Below are 15,889 nucleotides of genomic sequence, written 5' to 3'. Positions count from 1 at the left end.
TAGCATTTGCACCCAAATCAACCTGTTTGCCTAGTGAGCCAGTCATGTAACATCAAAATGTTAAAAAAAAAAAAAAAAACATTCACCAATTAGAAACTCACAAGAGGAATATGGATTTAATGTCAACCCCATTAAAAACTCAACTTTTCGAAAACTAAAACTCAACCAGATTTGAATTTTATGTCAGCCCAATATTCCCGTCGCTGACTTTTGTTCATACACCACTTCCATCGACAATAACTGAGTACCAACCCCCATATTATAGAATCTCATGATCAACTTTCTAACCCCTTTCAACTTTAAAACAAAATCCAATAGAATTCAAGAACTGCCTTTTTGTTTCCATTTTGGTATGAAAGAATTGAAATTGTCAATGATTTCTCTGATTTTTCCCAACTTTTTGGTTGCCCATATAGAATAATTAAAAGAAAAAAAAAGTGCTCTGTGACAACTTCTCTTCACCAAAAATAAGCATTTTCCTTCCTCCAAAATTCAAGAAGGAAACAGAAAGCTAAACCAGAAAGCCAGCGAAAAATCACAAACACAAAAACAATCAATCATGTAGTATAACGAGTAACGAACCTACTTATTATATCTAAAAACTCTTCAATGTAATATAACTAGCAACCAAACCAAACCCCACATGCATTACACTAACACTCTTAAGATTGATTTGGTACATCAATAAAATGTTGAATCACAAACATGATAATCCAACCTTTCTTTATTGCCAGCAAGAGGGGAGCAGGAGGATCCAAAAGGCATTGACAATTCAAAATCAACACGAACAAGAGAAGACATACCTTACAGATTGTTTTGCCATTTCTTTTGCAAAAGAAAAAAATAAAGAAAGAAGAAGAGAGTCACGAGACTTGCAACCAAATCAAACCAACCACGAGAGAGAGGACTGAGTTAGGCAGGGGACAATGAAGGAGAGCTGCCCTTTCTGTGATTGACTATTCAGTATATACAGGCGGGCTTGGTGGCCTGGCTGGCTATTGGGTTTTGATTTGCCACCATTAGAAGAGAGCTCGGTCATTGTCATGCAAAGACAGGTAAGAGTCCACCCCAGTCATTTTCTTTTTGGCTCGCGCTCTGGCTTGGCCACCGTTGTCGCTGTCTGGATACCAAAAAAATAAACATAAAATAAATTTTGAACATAAAATTGTATGGTATCATAAAAGCTTTTGAAAATAATAACTCTTGAAAAATCTTGAGGGAATAAAATTGTTGAAAACTCCAAAACACTTTTAATCTTCAAACCGTTTGTTCATTAATATTTAACACACAAAATTCAAAAAACATAAACTTTTTACATAGAGATTATGGAATAAAAATAAACTCAAATTATTTTATTCCAACAAGGTTTCGGAATACTAGTTAAACAAAGATTTTAAATCCAAATCTTTTTTTTTAATCTAGAAAAAAAGATTAAATCAATTAGTAATTCTTCTTCTACCTCAATCCTTGTGATGTTCTTAAATACACAATTTAGCAATAATGGACTCTGCTTTAAACAAACTCTTCTTGAGTACAAACATCAAATAATCTTTTAGCTTCGCAAACGGCTCCATCTAAAAAACTTATGAAAATATTAGCATTTTTTCTTCATTGTTGCTATTGATGATATTAATTGTTTCATCCTTTATGATCTCTTAAGAAATGAGATTTTACAACGTTATGTTTGCTTCTACCATGTAAAACTAGATTTTTGAATAATTTTATTGTTAAGTTATTGTCACAAACAATTATCTAGCCATTGTCTCTTGAAATTAAGTTTTTCAAGATTTTTCTTCAACCATATTGCTTGACATGTATATAAAGTCACGACAATAAATTTAGTTTTCATAATTGATAAAATTACAATTGATTGCTTCTTTGAATACCATGAAATAGCTTTTGAACCAAGCATAAAAACATACACATTAGTGCTTCTTCTGTCATCTTGATATCATGTATAAATGTTATCATTAAAGTCAATCAAATTAGACTTTTCTTCTTTCTTGTAGAACAATCCATACTTTATAGTACCTTTCAAATACCGAAGTATCATTTTAGCAATCAGAAGATAAAATTATGTTGGATTCTCCATGTATCTACTAACAAGAATTACTAAATACATTATATCTAACCTTGTTGATGTCAAATACATCAAACTTCCTATATTCTACTTGCAGAGAATGTCATCAACCTTCTTTCATTTATGATCTTTATTTAGTTTCAAACCAAACTCAGTTGATGTATTCACCAAAAATTACAATTCTTCGTTTGAGACTTTGTTAATGTTTCTCAAACATATTTATTTTAAGAAATAAATATTTTGGCATTTGATTGAACCACTTTAAATTTAAGAAAGTAATGTAACTTTTCAAGTTCAAACATATCAAACTCAATCATCATAGATCTTTTAAATTTTGCAAACATGGCCTTATCATTACCAATGTAAATTATTGCGATGTCACGATCACACAAATTAATTACCCTAACTTAAACAAACAAGATAGTATAGAGCAAGCAATGAGTTAATCCCACGAGAAAGATCTAGTTCAAGTCTTTATGTTAGATGATTCAAAGTTAGGGGGTTTTAAGGTTATATAGGCTATGCTATGGTAAATAGAATAAAATAATCAAGCTAAATTAAATAAATCTGAAACTTATCAAGAGAAAAACTTGGTCTTAAGTAAACGTCAACCTACAAAAATCAAAACTGATCATTGAAACGATACATCAATTTATATTCTGAATATCTATATTTCCTTAACATTAGTTCGTTAATCGATCTGCAGTGTAACTAACCTTAACCATTAAACAACTACAGTATCCACATTAGTAATTTAATTCAATGGCAACCTTAAGAACTAGATAAGTTGATAAATCTAGACAACATAACTGTTTGTAATCTATATTCGATTTAGTTGAATGTTTTCCCTACGATTAACAACATAGATCCATTATAATTATTAAACTTAGTCATTTCACAAGTTTAAATATCACAACTCTAGTTTTGATAGTAAACTTAGCATTAGATTGGTTTAGAATAATAATTTAGAGTCAGCTCTAAACAAGCATAGGAAATAAGCATAGAAAAACATTCATATTCATCATATAAACTAAAAAGAAAAGATAGAATAGATTTCACGGTTTTTGAAATTCGAAAGTTTCTGTATCCTTTCAACCAAGAAAAATAACTTAGCCTTGCATGTCTATCACAAAACTAATGAAGAGAACAAATGAGAACATAATTTCGGGTATAGGAGAAAATGATGGAGTTTTCTTCTTCTTTCTGGCCGTCTCCTCTCTTTTTTTCTCTCTTTCTCTTTATTTAATAGGAAAAATTAATCCCAATCCCCACATCCCTCAAATCCATTTGTATCCTCCCCAAAAAAATAAAAATAGTCCTTTTCAAAGTAGAGAATTTACATTTAAGTAAGTTGGACTTGTTTCTTCACAAGACCTGTCTACTGGCAGAATTTATATATTGTCTTAGAAAACTCATATTTATCTCATATGAGCTCCTTTTCAGCTGAAATTTGATAGGTTGATAGATATTTGAGTCCAAAATCCAACAAAATTGAGTTTGTATCCAATGAACTTCTATAACTCAAGATATTCAAGTTTGAATGATCGAATATTAAAATTGACATAATGCAAGACTTGTCTTTGAAGGCGGTGATTTTCATGCCTTTCTTTTTTATTTTTCTTGCCATATATGTATAGAAAGGTATGGATGTTAGATTTCTAATGCCACTGAAATCACTTCATTTCGACCTTTACAACTCAAGTTCTACATAAAACATCGATCAGAGATCAAATCTGTAATATTCAACACGGGTTGGAACATAATCTAAATTTTATCTTCAAATTACTCCTTTTCAAATCTTACATCCAAAAATACCTTCAAAACATAAAACAAATATTATCAAGGCATTTTATATATAAAACATAAACAAAATATTAGGTAAATATAGGTAAAACTATCAAATAATATGGTTATATCATAAATCAAATCATTTACATGTAATCATATAAAAAGCATATTTCCTCTATTATCTTTAGTTTTACTAAAAAGTGTATGCGTGTATGAACATCTTTTAAATCATTTCTTCAAAAAACAAGTATTTATATTACAATATCAATTTTTTGGATCTTGTTTTAGCCTATATAGAGTTTTTCTCAACTATATACCTTCTGATCATTACCAAATTTTACATAACTAGGAGGTTGATCAAAAAATACTTGTTTTTAAAGGTCTCTATGTAGAAAAGTTAACTTCACATCCAATTAGAAGATAGGCCATGAACTTTGAGTTGTTAAAATAATAATCAATATAATTGTATCATGATTTAAAAACTTTTTTGTAATTGATGTCATCCTCGTGTTTACAACCTATAACTATTAGGCATGTTTTATATTTGTCAATTTCACCATGTTCCTTCAACTTTGTCTTATACACTAATTTCACACCATTGATCTTTTGTCTTTTTGAAAGCTTTGTTAACTCTCAAGTGTTATTTTTCTCAATGACATAAATTTTGTCATCCGTATCCTTTTGCCACTTTATTTATTTAATGACATCTTTAAAAGTCACATGAACAAAATATGAAAATAAAGCAAAATAAATAAGTGAATCAGCAGATTGATCAATTCCAATTATCTCATAATCACTCATCTATATAGGTTTTTTTTTTAACGTGTTGTGATCTGTGATCGTTGATTATTAAGTATACTTTGACTATCTACTAGTTGTAGTGCATCATTCATAGGATTTTTAATCTTCTCATCATTATCACCATTTAAATTTACTAAAATATTTTGTTTAATTTAGCTTCATAAAAATAACATCACTGTTAATAAAAAATTTCTTGGTGGTAAAATTATACACTTTATAAGCTTTTAAGTAATCACTAATGCTAAGAAAAATACATTTCTCTCTTTTGTCATTAAGTTTTCCTCTCTTGGGTCAATCGGTGGATGAACCATTGAGCCACCCAGCATGATCAAGGAAGCCCACCAGCCTATCAAGGGTTCGGATCTCAAAAGTAAAATAAGAGATTAAAAAAGTAATAATATGTTTAGTCTAATTATTCTTCATTTAATCCAAAAATAAATAAATAAAGTGCGGAGAATGAGAAGCTGTTGGTTACCAAACCACTATAAGGAGTAGCAGAGGCACTGTATGCTCTGTCTGTGACCAAATAAAACCCCACCAATCAAAAGAAATCCCCGCGTAGACTTGCCGGTGATGATAACTACATGCCTTGCCGGCTCAGCCCTTTGATCCTCCAACTCCCTTCTAAAAGTCGAGCCCCCCAAAAATCATAAAACCTAATTTCCATGCCACCACCATCGAATTGAAAATACCCAGACGGAGAGATGGCGATTATTTATGCGGTTGTGGCGCGGGGGACGGTGGTGCTGTCAGAGTTCAGCGCTGTGACCGGAAACTCAGGGGCGGTGGCGAGACGGATCCTGGAGAAGCTTCCATCGGAAGCTGATTCAAGACTTTGCTTCTCGCAAGATCGTTACATATTCCACATACTTAGATCCGACGGCCTCACTTATCTCTGTATGGCCAACGACACCTTCGGCAGTACGTATTTTATTTGTTATTTACTGGCGATATTAGTTCCAATTACTGAATCGCGAAGGGAGACGAAATAATTTTGTGCTGGCTTTAGTTGTAAAGAAAGCAATCCGATTTTATCTTTAGGCGGGAATTTGATTGATTGATTCAAAATTATTATTATCTTGCTATGTTATAATGTGTTAGTTTGTGGGTTGACACAGGGAGAATTCCATTTTCCTACTTGGAGGACATTCAGATGAGGTTCATGAAAAATTATGGACGAGTTGCCCACCATGCACCTGCTTATGCAGTGAATGATGAGTTTTCTAGGGTTTTGCATCAGCAAATGGAGTTTTTCTCCAGCAACCCTAGTGCTGATACTCTGAGTCGTGTAAGAGGTGAAGTTGGCGAGGCAAGTATCTTCTATTCTTTCGCAAATTCACCCTTTTATTATTTTTCTTGTTCAACTTCTTTACCAAATATCATGGCAAACAATTCATTTTAACGAAATACTGCCGCAAAGAGTATGTCATTCTCGTGATTGCATCTAAAGAGAATACATCAAGCACAACAATCCTCCAAGAAACTGTTTTGAACCCAGAAGAGGAGGAGAATACAGTCGTTCCTTGCTCATTTGTTGAGCATTACCTTTTTAACTCGTGTTCAGCAAGGCAGCATGATTAAGCTGGCCTTTTTTTATATCCCTCTACCTATTGCTGACTCTTCAAGTGCACAAAAATGATCACCTATTTCACTTTGAAGTCAATCACCTTCTCAGGTTATTTACGAAGTTTCTAGTGCTAAATGATGGATAGTTGTTACAGTGGCTAATAAAGAATGACTGTTTGTGGACACTCATTTGAAAGACTGGTAGTTACTTAATAGCGTCACACCATTCAGTTTGTTTTTGCAATAAATTCAATCTATCTATAAAACACTTAGAAATCATGGAAATATCATTTTTTTCTTAATATTGCACTGTTTATCACTAGTCAATGTGCTTAAGTTAAGCTAAAGTTTGTGCCTTTGAGCACTTGATCCAGGTCAAAGGCTTTCAGCTGTCTAAAAAGAAATTCTAAGATTCGTCAAGTAGAGTTAGAACCAAACCAAATACAACAAAGCAAGAGTTTTTTTTCTCCAGCCTTGTGCCTCTGGCATAGGATGGTCTATTTTCTATGGAATGATGCTAAACTTATCTTAATCCTGATAAATAAAAAAAGTAAATGAAAACAATCACATACATATGATTTCTCAGAAGAGATTGACATAAAGAATTCTCTTCCACTGCTGCATGTTATTTTTTCCTGAACCACTTTGCTTACAGGACTGCTTCTCATTAACATCCTTTATCCTCGATTTATTTGACCTTTCAAATTATGAGTTGTATTCTCTTTTCAAATAAATGTGCTAAGAAATAGAAGTTAATTTTATAGTTTTAAAAATATTTAAATGAACAGCCTTAATTGCAAACTTGCTGTCATTTGGTTTTCCTAATTTGCTCATGCATCACACAATATTTTGTTCCAGATGATGGTAGCCTTTTAGTTTATCTAGAGATTGTTCAGGAAAAAAAAAATTAAAGAAGGTTATTTAGGGCTCTTGAAGGTAATGACCATGTCATTTGCTTCTTGGGCTTGTGCAATGTTAGAATTGCTTTTTACTTTTTTCTCGGGGGTGAGTGGGAAGTGGTGGTGGTTTGGATATTTTTTTCCTCATTCATTTTATACTCACAAGTGCTGGAAAAGTGTGTGCAGATCCGTACTATCATGGTAGAAAACATTGAAAAAATACTCGAAAGAGGTGACCGAATTGAGCTTCTCGTTGACAAAACTGCTACAATGCAAGATGGTGCTTTTCATTTCAAGAAACAGTCCAAGCGCCTACGAAGAGCTCTTTGGATGAAAAATGCCAAGCTCTTGTAAGACCTTATGATTTTCTATCACCACTTAATTTTTAATTTTTGGTTCATTGATGCTAAAGTTATTTCTTATTTTGATTTGAAATGCATAGAGCATATTTAAATTTCTAAATAGGAGTAATCTGGAATTTGCTAGGGAAAAGGGCAGTTTTAGGCTAGAAAATGTGAGAAGTAGAAAAAGGAAGGACCTCTCAATGGGGTAAAACATTAGCTCATGCCATATGCTAAAAGATTTTTCTTTGATTCGAAATTGCATAGATCATATTTAAATTTCTAAATAGGAGTACCCTGGAGTTTTCTAGGGAAAAGGGCAGTTTTAGGCTAGAAAAAGTGAGAAGTAGAAAATGGTAGAAGGACCCCTCAGTTGGGGATAACATTAGCTCGTTTCCATCACCAGATGCAGAAAATCCATATGCTTTTAAAGATGAAGATTTTAAAAAAAAAGGACCTTTTTTAATGGGTATACAAGATTTTAGAAACTCAAATAAGGCACTCGTATATTTTTCATATACAATGTCCGTTATGCCACTCCAGGCTTGTCTACTAAGAAAGATGCTGACATTTAAATACTTCAATCTCGATGATGTTGCCATGATGTCTAAATTAACTTGATTAGAACTGTTAGAGCATCCAACAAAAACCTTTGGATAGAGTTTTTCTGGGAACAATGTCAGAACTTGGTTGGTGGATGCAAAGTAGATTTAGTAACATCTTGCATATCAATAGTAATAGATGGTTACTATATTTGCTTATTCTATATGTGGTACGTATTGTAAAGGTTGGCATGGATTTTTAAGCAGGTGATCTTCCTATTTCTTCATTTTTAAGTAGAATTGGGCATAAAACCCAAATCTTCAAGTATCAATTCTTATGGCGCTGTAGAAATGGCTTAAATTACTAGCAATTGACTGGTACATAAAGTGACAGAAATTTTGTGTTTACATGACAGGGCCCTGCTGACATGCGTGATTGTCTTGTTGCTGTACATAATAATTGCTGCTTGTTGTGGCGGCATCACTCTACCTTCATGCAGATCTTGAGATGCTGTTTCGCTGGTGCTGAATTTACCCTCTGAGGTATGGTTCTGCAACATCCATACACGTGTCTTTCATTCAAGGGGAACCCCAATGGACTATGAAATTTTGATATGTTTGCGGAATCGAAATCACCTCGGGTGCCAGAAATAGCACTGTAGATTCCCATGCTGTTATTGCATGTGGTGTATGTTATATTTATTACAGAAAGGCCCGATGTCATGCTTCTTGTTGTTACTAGTCATTTGTGTACATTGTAAATTCCTTTATTCTTGTTATTGTGTTATTTATAGCTGCGTTTCATGTTCATCTTTTGAAACATCATCCGTTATTCTAATAGCTTTTATGGTTGTGGTGGGTTTTTTTAACCAATGTTTCAAGAGAGTTTTTAGTGAGAATCATGCTGTGTGTTAATCAACTAAACACTTTTAAATATATGATTAGGATAAAATACAGATCACCCAAAGTTGCACCACAAAAACAAAGAGCTGTAATATCTATGTAGTCTTCATTTTTCAGTCTGTAAACTTTGTCTTTGACTCATTTTCTTCCTCATTCCATTTTATGACATTATTTTACATGCATAGTTTCATGATCGAGCTGATGCAGCTTTTGCTTATATACTTCAGCTGGGCCAAAGTAGCTGTCTTGTTCTTAAAATTTTTGGGAGAACTTCGAGTTGGTGTATACATGCAAGCAATTTGAACCCGTCGTTTCTATTCAAGCATCCTCTTTTCAAACTTTTCTAGAGCAGTGCATTGAAGCTTTTGCTGTTCATTACCTTTTCACTTAGGCCATGTTTGTTTTCCGGAAAATAGTTTCCGAAAAATCATTTTCCAAACTTTCCTATGTTTGTTTGCCATTAGAAAAGGTGGTCAAAGGAAAACACTTTCCGGTCAACGGAAAATACTTTACAGTCAAAGAAAAACACTTTCCGGTCAACGGAAAACACTTTCCAGTCAAAGGAAAATTTGACTTGGTTTCCAGGAAGTGTTTTCCCTTTTGGCTGTGTTTGTTTTTCGAAAAGTGGTTTCCAGGAAACCACTTTCCAAACTTTCATGTGTTTGTTTGCCATTAGGAAAGTTGGTTAATGGAAAACACTTTCCAGTCAAAGGAAAATTTGGCTTGGTTTTCAATTTGGATGGAAAACACTTTCCAGAAGTTATGAAAAATTTAGAAATGTCATTATTTGCTGATTATATCAAATTTGATCCTCAAACTTTTAATTGCTATATATATTTTGTTTTGAATATTTATTTTTTGATTTCATCTCTTAAAATTTAATTTTTGTATTAATTTTGGTCCTTATTTTTATAATTGCTATTTGTTTTTTTCTTATCATTTTTTTATTGAAATTTTTTATGTATCAAATTTGGTCCTCATTCTTTTGATTGTTACTTATTTTATTTGAAATAATTTATGAAATGTTAATTATTATTATTTTAATTTCTTCATCTTTGAATTTTTTTTTATTTTTTATTTGATCTTTATTATTTTGATTATTATTTATTTTATCTGAGATAATTTATGAAATTATATTTTTTTTCAATTTCATTTCCATTCAACTTTTTAATTTGTAAGATTTGTTTCTCATTATTTTAATAAACTTGAAAAAAATAAAACATTAATAAATTATTTTCCAGCTCATTTTCCATAACATAACCAAACACTGAAAAATGTTTTCTAACTTATTTTTCATTACACTACCAAACATCGAAAAATACTTTTCCGGAATTTACTTTTCAAAAAGAAACTACTTTCCAGCAAATAAACGGGGTTTTAAATGCTGCTCAGTCTTATTGTCCAACAAGCAAGAGTTGCAAAATTCGTGGTAGATACTATTAATTTCATATGGTAATATAAGCAACATAAAACCATAGCCCATAATAATAATAATAATGATAAGAACCATCTAGGAGGTGGCCCAGTGGTAAGAGCTTGGGACTAAGGGGTTTGCTCCCTCTGTGGTCTCTGGTTCGAGCCCTGTGGTTTCTCATATGATGGTCACTGGAGGCTTACATGGTCGTTAACTTTAGGGCTCGTGGGATTAGTCGAGGTGCGCACAAGCTGACCTGGATACCCATATTAATCAAATAATAATAATAATAAGGATAATGATAATTAACAATTAACAATATACTAAAAGGCGTGGGGAAAGCACTGTTGCTTCCCCGCGCCTTTTAATTATACTTATATATAATTATTATTATTATTATTAGAATTATATAATTATATTATAATATATTTTTTTTCGTTTTCATTTTCATTTTTTTCTGTTTTTATTTATTATTATTTTTTTGTTTTTTATGCCTTTATGGGTTTTTTTTTTGCTTTTTTCTGTGTTTTTTTCTTTTAATGAATTTTTTTGTTTAATTTAGTTTGTTAATGGTAATTTTTTTTATTTAGTTATCAGACATTCATGATACGGATCCCGAATTTGACGGGTTAACCTGGTTTGATGAGTCCCAGAATTTTATTTTTTTTGCTTTTTTTCTTTTTAATTAATTTTTTTCATTTAGTTTAGTTTGTTAATGTTAAATTTCTTTCTATTTAATTATCAGACTTTCATGACATGTATCTCGAGCTTTACAGGTTAACCCAGTTAATTATGGGTTAACCCGTCAATTTTTTTTTTCTATTTAGTTATCAAACTTTCATGACGCGAATCTAAGGTTTGACGGGTTAACCTGGTTTGAAGGGTTAACCCAATTAATTCATATATTTTTTTTCGTTTTCTTCATTAGTTTTTTTCTTTCCGTTGATTTTTTTTCTTTGTTTTTTTTTTATTAATATATTTAATTATCATACTTTTATGACACGACCTTGCAGCCAGACCCACATCCAAGGCTCTTGGGTCCGGTGTTGCAACCAGACTCACTTAAACTTGAGTCATGTAAGTTTAATATTATTATAAACATTATAAATATTACTCTTGGATCAAGTGTTGCAACTAGACCAAAGGCTCTTGGGTATATGTTTGCAGAAAGACATAACACTCTTAGATCTTAGCCTTTTTTGATATTTTTTATGCAAGAAAAAAAAATAACCCGTGGCGTATGCCTTTGTTTTGTTTTTTCTTTTCTTTTCTTTTTTAAGCCTTTTACTGTGGAGTCCACAGTGAAAAAGTTGATATCTTTAGTTTTTTTTGTCTTTTTTTCTTCTTTTGTAATTATTCTTTTAATTTAGTTTCTTAATATTAAATTTTTTCTGTTTAATTATTAGACTTTCATGACACGGATCCCAGGTTTGACGGGTTAACCCAGTTGATTCAGATTGTTTTTCTTTTTTCTCATTAGTTTTGTTCTTCCGATTTCATCTTTTAATATTGTATGCAGTCCACGATGAAAAGGCTGATGCCTTTAGTTTTTTTTTTTTGCCTTTTTTTCCTTTTTATGCCTTTCACTGTGAACTGCACAGTCCAATCCACGGCGAAAAGGTTTATGCTTTTTTTTTAATTAACTTTTTTTTATTTAGTTTGTTGATATTAATTTTTTTTTCTATTTAGTTATCAGACTTTCATGACACAGATCTCAGATTTGACGGGTTAACCCAGTTAATTCAGATTTTTTTTCTTAATGTTGGTTTTTTTTTCCTTTGTTTTTTTCTTTTTAATTAATCTATTTAAGTATCACATTTTTATGACACAACCTTACAGCCAGACTCATATCCAAGACTATTGGGTTTGGTATTGCAGCCAGACCCACTTAAACTTGAGTCTTTCAAATTTAATGTTATTATAAATATTATTCTTGGGTCAGGCGTTGCAGTCAAACCTAAGATTCTTGAATATAGCTTTGCAAAAAAACCTAATACTTTTAGATCTTAGCTTTTTTAATATTTTTTATGTAAAAAAATTGACCCGCGATATCGCGCGGGTCATGTAACTAGTAGGATTGAAACCGTGTTGTATGGATGACGTCACTAGCTCCTGTTGTTCCTTTATCTTCAGCAAGTGCACAATGGGAGAATGTGAAATCCAGTATCAAGTTGGGTTTAAGAATGTGTTTCTTTTGCTTAAAGTATTTTATAAAAAAAAATTAGTTTGATTCTTTAAGCAACGCCGCATGATAGAGCATTTTGTTTTCAACATCAAAAAAAATATATATGGGTGTTGTTGAGGTTATTTTATCATCAAGAAAAATCTTAACTGCAAACTAAAAAATTTATGTATTAAATAAATTAAAAATTATATGTTCTAATAAATAATAATAAATATATTAATTCTAATCAAAGATTAAGTTTGAGAAGCTGAGATAAAAATGTTATTTTAAAAAAAAATTAAATATATTGTTTTAGTTTTAAATTGGATCCCTAAAGTTTTTATAAACTAAATAAAATAAAATAAATAACAAAACATTGATTTAACTCAAATTTATTCAAACTATTTTAATAGTACAACTAATTCATTATCAATTATTTATATAAATTTAAATTTTTATACATTTATCAAAAATTTCAACTCAACAATAAAATTGACGAAATATAAATGGACTCGTTAAATAAGTTATTATTTATTTCATCACAAAACATCTAAGTCATAAATTCAAATTAAATTTCATCAATTTACAAACAAATACAATTTTATAAAATCTCATATAAGCCCTAACATGTACATATCGTACATTTATACAACAAATTTCTATGAAAAAAAGTTATAAAACAAGTAAACACCCTATACAATAAAAAATAACATTTTAAAATTGAGTTCAAATAATAAAAAATGAGTTGTTTTCCCTACTTAAAATAAAGAATCCTCAATAAAATTTGAATCAGAACAAGGATGTTAATAAATTAAGCATTGAGGTAGCTGGATTTACAGTGAAATGTTGATTTGTGATAAAATTGAGGGAGGGTGTGGTGTTTGTTATAGAGAAAAATGAAGGAAGAGGAAGAGATGGGAGAGTGAGAGAGGAGGATTGCTCATCGGATTATAAATTAAATATTATAGACAGATTTAATGATGGATTTAAATATGTTGGTAATTTTGTCCGTAAAAATAACACATCATTATATTTTTTGGCCTTTTATATTTATTTTTTCTCACTGTAATTTTTCCAGTATATATCGAAAGAATATTTTTGTCAATATTTACCAACGGCTACTGCGATGGCATATTCAAGTAGAAAAATTCACCGACAAAATATTTCTGTCGATGTGTATGTTTGTATTTGTTAATTTTCTGATAGTGTATTAATATTTTTAATTCTAACAAAAAAATATAATTTATCTCCATGTTATTCATTTAATAAAAATCAAAAGCAATAGAACATATAAAAAATTTGAATGATTCAAAATCAGATATATAAAAAAAAAAGCATCTCTTGAATTAAAACCCCTTAGTCTAGCTAAAGTGATTGATTTTTTTTGGAAATGAGAGAAAAAATCATTAAGGTGAAAAGATATAAGCCATCTTATTAAAAAACAAAAAAAAGTAAAAATTAAATGATATTTTATTAAATAATATCCTAAAATATTTTTAGCTAATATATTTTAAATAATGAATTTCAATTGAAATTAAAGGCTAGCAAAGCGGGCATCCCAAACATATTTTTAATTAATCTATTTAAATTAATTTAGATCTAAATTAAACAAAACAAAAAAGCCAGATTGTTTGACCTGGATAGGCAAACAAGCTTAGCTTATCTAAAAAAAATTAAAAACTATAATCGTGTACTTGGCCTTCTAATTTTCTTGGAGGGTTCAGATTAAAAAGAATCATCACAGTTCCTCAAGAGAGAAGGAAAAAAAACAAAGAAAAAAAAGTGGAATAACTCAACATCCGCAGCTTCCCACTGTCTTTTTAATACTTGCCATTCCCTTTCTACTTTTCAAACGTGAACAAGTCAAAATATCTCTGCGAAGCATGATAAAACAAAAGTAGCATTGTTTAAGATTTCAAAATTCCTTTACCATCAAGCAGCTGAAGGTGTTATGGTGCTGTGCAAGTGAAAGGGAATCAAAATCTTTTTAGTTTTTGCTGCCATACTTACCCCAATGGCCAAGTTGAGAGAAGCCAGAGCAGCAGTGGCACTGGCAATTCTGATTCTGTAGGGAGCCCAATTGCTCATGTCCTGTTACACTGCGCACTGCCTGAGCTGAGAGAGGAGTTGCTGTAATGAGCCGCTAGGGAACACCCATGTTGCCCTCTTCCATTGATAGGTAGGGTCTGATGATTGAGGGACTCTTAAATAAAAAACTACTTATAATCAATAAGATTTTAATATTAATATTTATTAAACTTTTAAGAGTTCATTATTTCATTCACTTGAGTGAGTCGCATCTTACATTAATTCACCTAACTCATATAACATTATCTTTTTTATAATTTAATAAATATATACTTACATTGATCATATCATATATTATAATTAAGTAAGAGAACTGATAAGGGTCATGCATTAATAAGCATGCTGTTTTTTTCTTAGTTATTTTTATTCATAATTTGTTTAGAAAATTAAATAATATGCTTAATAATTTTATTTTTTCTGGTTTGTTCAAGACTTTTATTGTTTTTCTTTATTTTTGAGTTTCCTAGATTTTTTAGTTTATTTAAGAAGTTGTAAGTATGAATATATCATATTTTGTTCTTAGAAATAAAACTACAATTATGGTTTTTGGTGTGTTTTGATTAGTGCTTTTACTGCATTGATTGGCATCAAAGAGCCTTATTGTTGTATGTTTATGTACCTTTTATTTGTATTGTTGACGTTGTTCTCTCCTCTTTTTTTTTTTTTAATTTGGAATTAATTAATTAGCTATGGATCCTGCTACAGTTTATTTAACTTGTAAATTGTGATCACACGCACACAGAAGATTAACTATAGTACGATTAGCCTATACTGAAACGACTTGATTACTCGTTTAAGAACCAGTACATGATGACACATATTAAGGTATTTTGCCCACTGAAATGCCGTTATTGTTCAAAAATAGCTTCCATGCTTCGTACTCGGCTATATTATTAATTGATAATCATATATTAAATTTGATATGATTTTCAATGCTATTTTTATATATTATTTTAAGCTATCATATCAATTTTATTAATTTGAAGGTCAATAATTTACATGACTTGATTTAAGTGAATTGAGTATAGAATGGTGGATTCTCTCATTCTTTCTGTAATAGAATAAGAAGAAAAGAGGTCAAAACCAAGTCAAAATTGCTAATACTATAATAATTTGAACCCTTTAAATCTATTAAGAAGAAAATTCTATGTAAAATAGTATGAATTTGCATACGAGGCATATGTAAACAGAAAAGGAAAGAAAATAAAAACCGAGAAGCCTTAGCTAAGTATTTGCGTGCTTGGATTGGATCTTAGAAGCGGCGAAATAAAGCAGTCACACATGCTGAAAAATGAAGAGTGTA

At 30.8% G+C, this 15,889-nt stretch overlaps 1 protein-coding gene and 1 long non-coding RNA gene across 2 annotated transcripts; one reads left to right on the top strand and one right to left on the bottom strand.

The window, feature by feature from the left end:
- Positions 1-5,102: 5,102 nt before the first annotated feature.
- On the top strand, positions 5,103-8,827 carry LOC7491109 (vesicle-associated membrane protein 714). Its single transcript, XM_002313455.4, has 4 exons — positions 5,103-5,590; positions 5,788-5,978; positions 7,321-7,484; positions 8,434-8,827. Exons 1-4 carry the CDS (start codon positions 5,374-5,376, stop codon positions 8,522-8,524), a joined length of 663 nt encoding a protein of 220 aa, XP_002313491.1. The 5' UTR covers positions 5,103-5,373; the 3' UTR covers positions 8,525-8,827.
- Positions 8,828-14,050: 5,223 nt separating this feature from the next.
- Positions 14,051-14,690, bottom strand: LOC127905767 (uncharacterized). The gene is made up of 2 exons (XR_008060105.1): positions 14,509-14,690; positions 14,051-14,372 (listed from the first exon to the last, which is right to left on the bottom strand). It is a non-coding gene; the product is annotated as an uncharacterized LOC127905767 (long non-coding RNA).
- Between the last annotated feature and the right edge of the window lie 1,199 nt (positions 14,691-15,889).

Source organism: Populus trichocarpa, chromosome 9 (assembly GCF_000002775.5).
Source record: "Populus trichocarpa isolate Nisqually-1 chromosome 9, P.trichocarpa_v4.1, whole genome shotgun sequence".
Lineage (NCBI taxonomy): Eukaryota > Viridiplantae > Streptophyta > Magnoliopsida > Malpighiales > Salicaceae > Populus > Populus trichocarpa.
Note: the sequence above shows the minus strand (reverse complement) of the source record. Positions and strands in the feature narration are given on the sequence as shown.

Excerpts from the sequence above, each read along its gene's own strand:
- LOC7491109 (XM_002313455.4), top strand. The coding sequence starts at position 5,374 with ATGGCGATTATTTATGCGGTTGTGGCGCGGGGGACGGTGGTGCTGTCA. Across the intron at positions 5,591-5,787 it reads GGCCAACGACACCTTCGGCA|GGAGAATTCCATTTTCCTAC; the intron begins GTACGTATTTTA and ends GGGTTGACACAG. Across the intron at positions 5,979-7,320 it reads TAAGAGGTGAAGTTGGCGAG|ATCCGTACTATCATGGTAGA; the intron begins GCAAGTATCTTC and ends AAGTGTGTGCAG.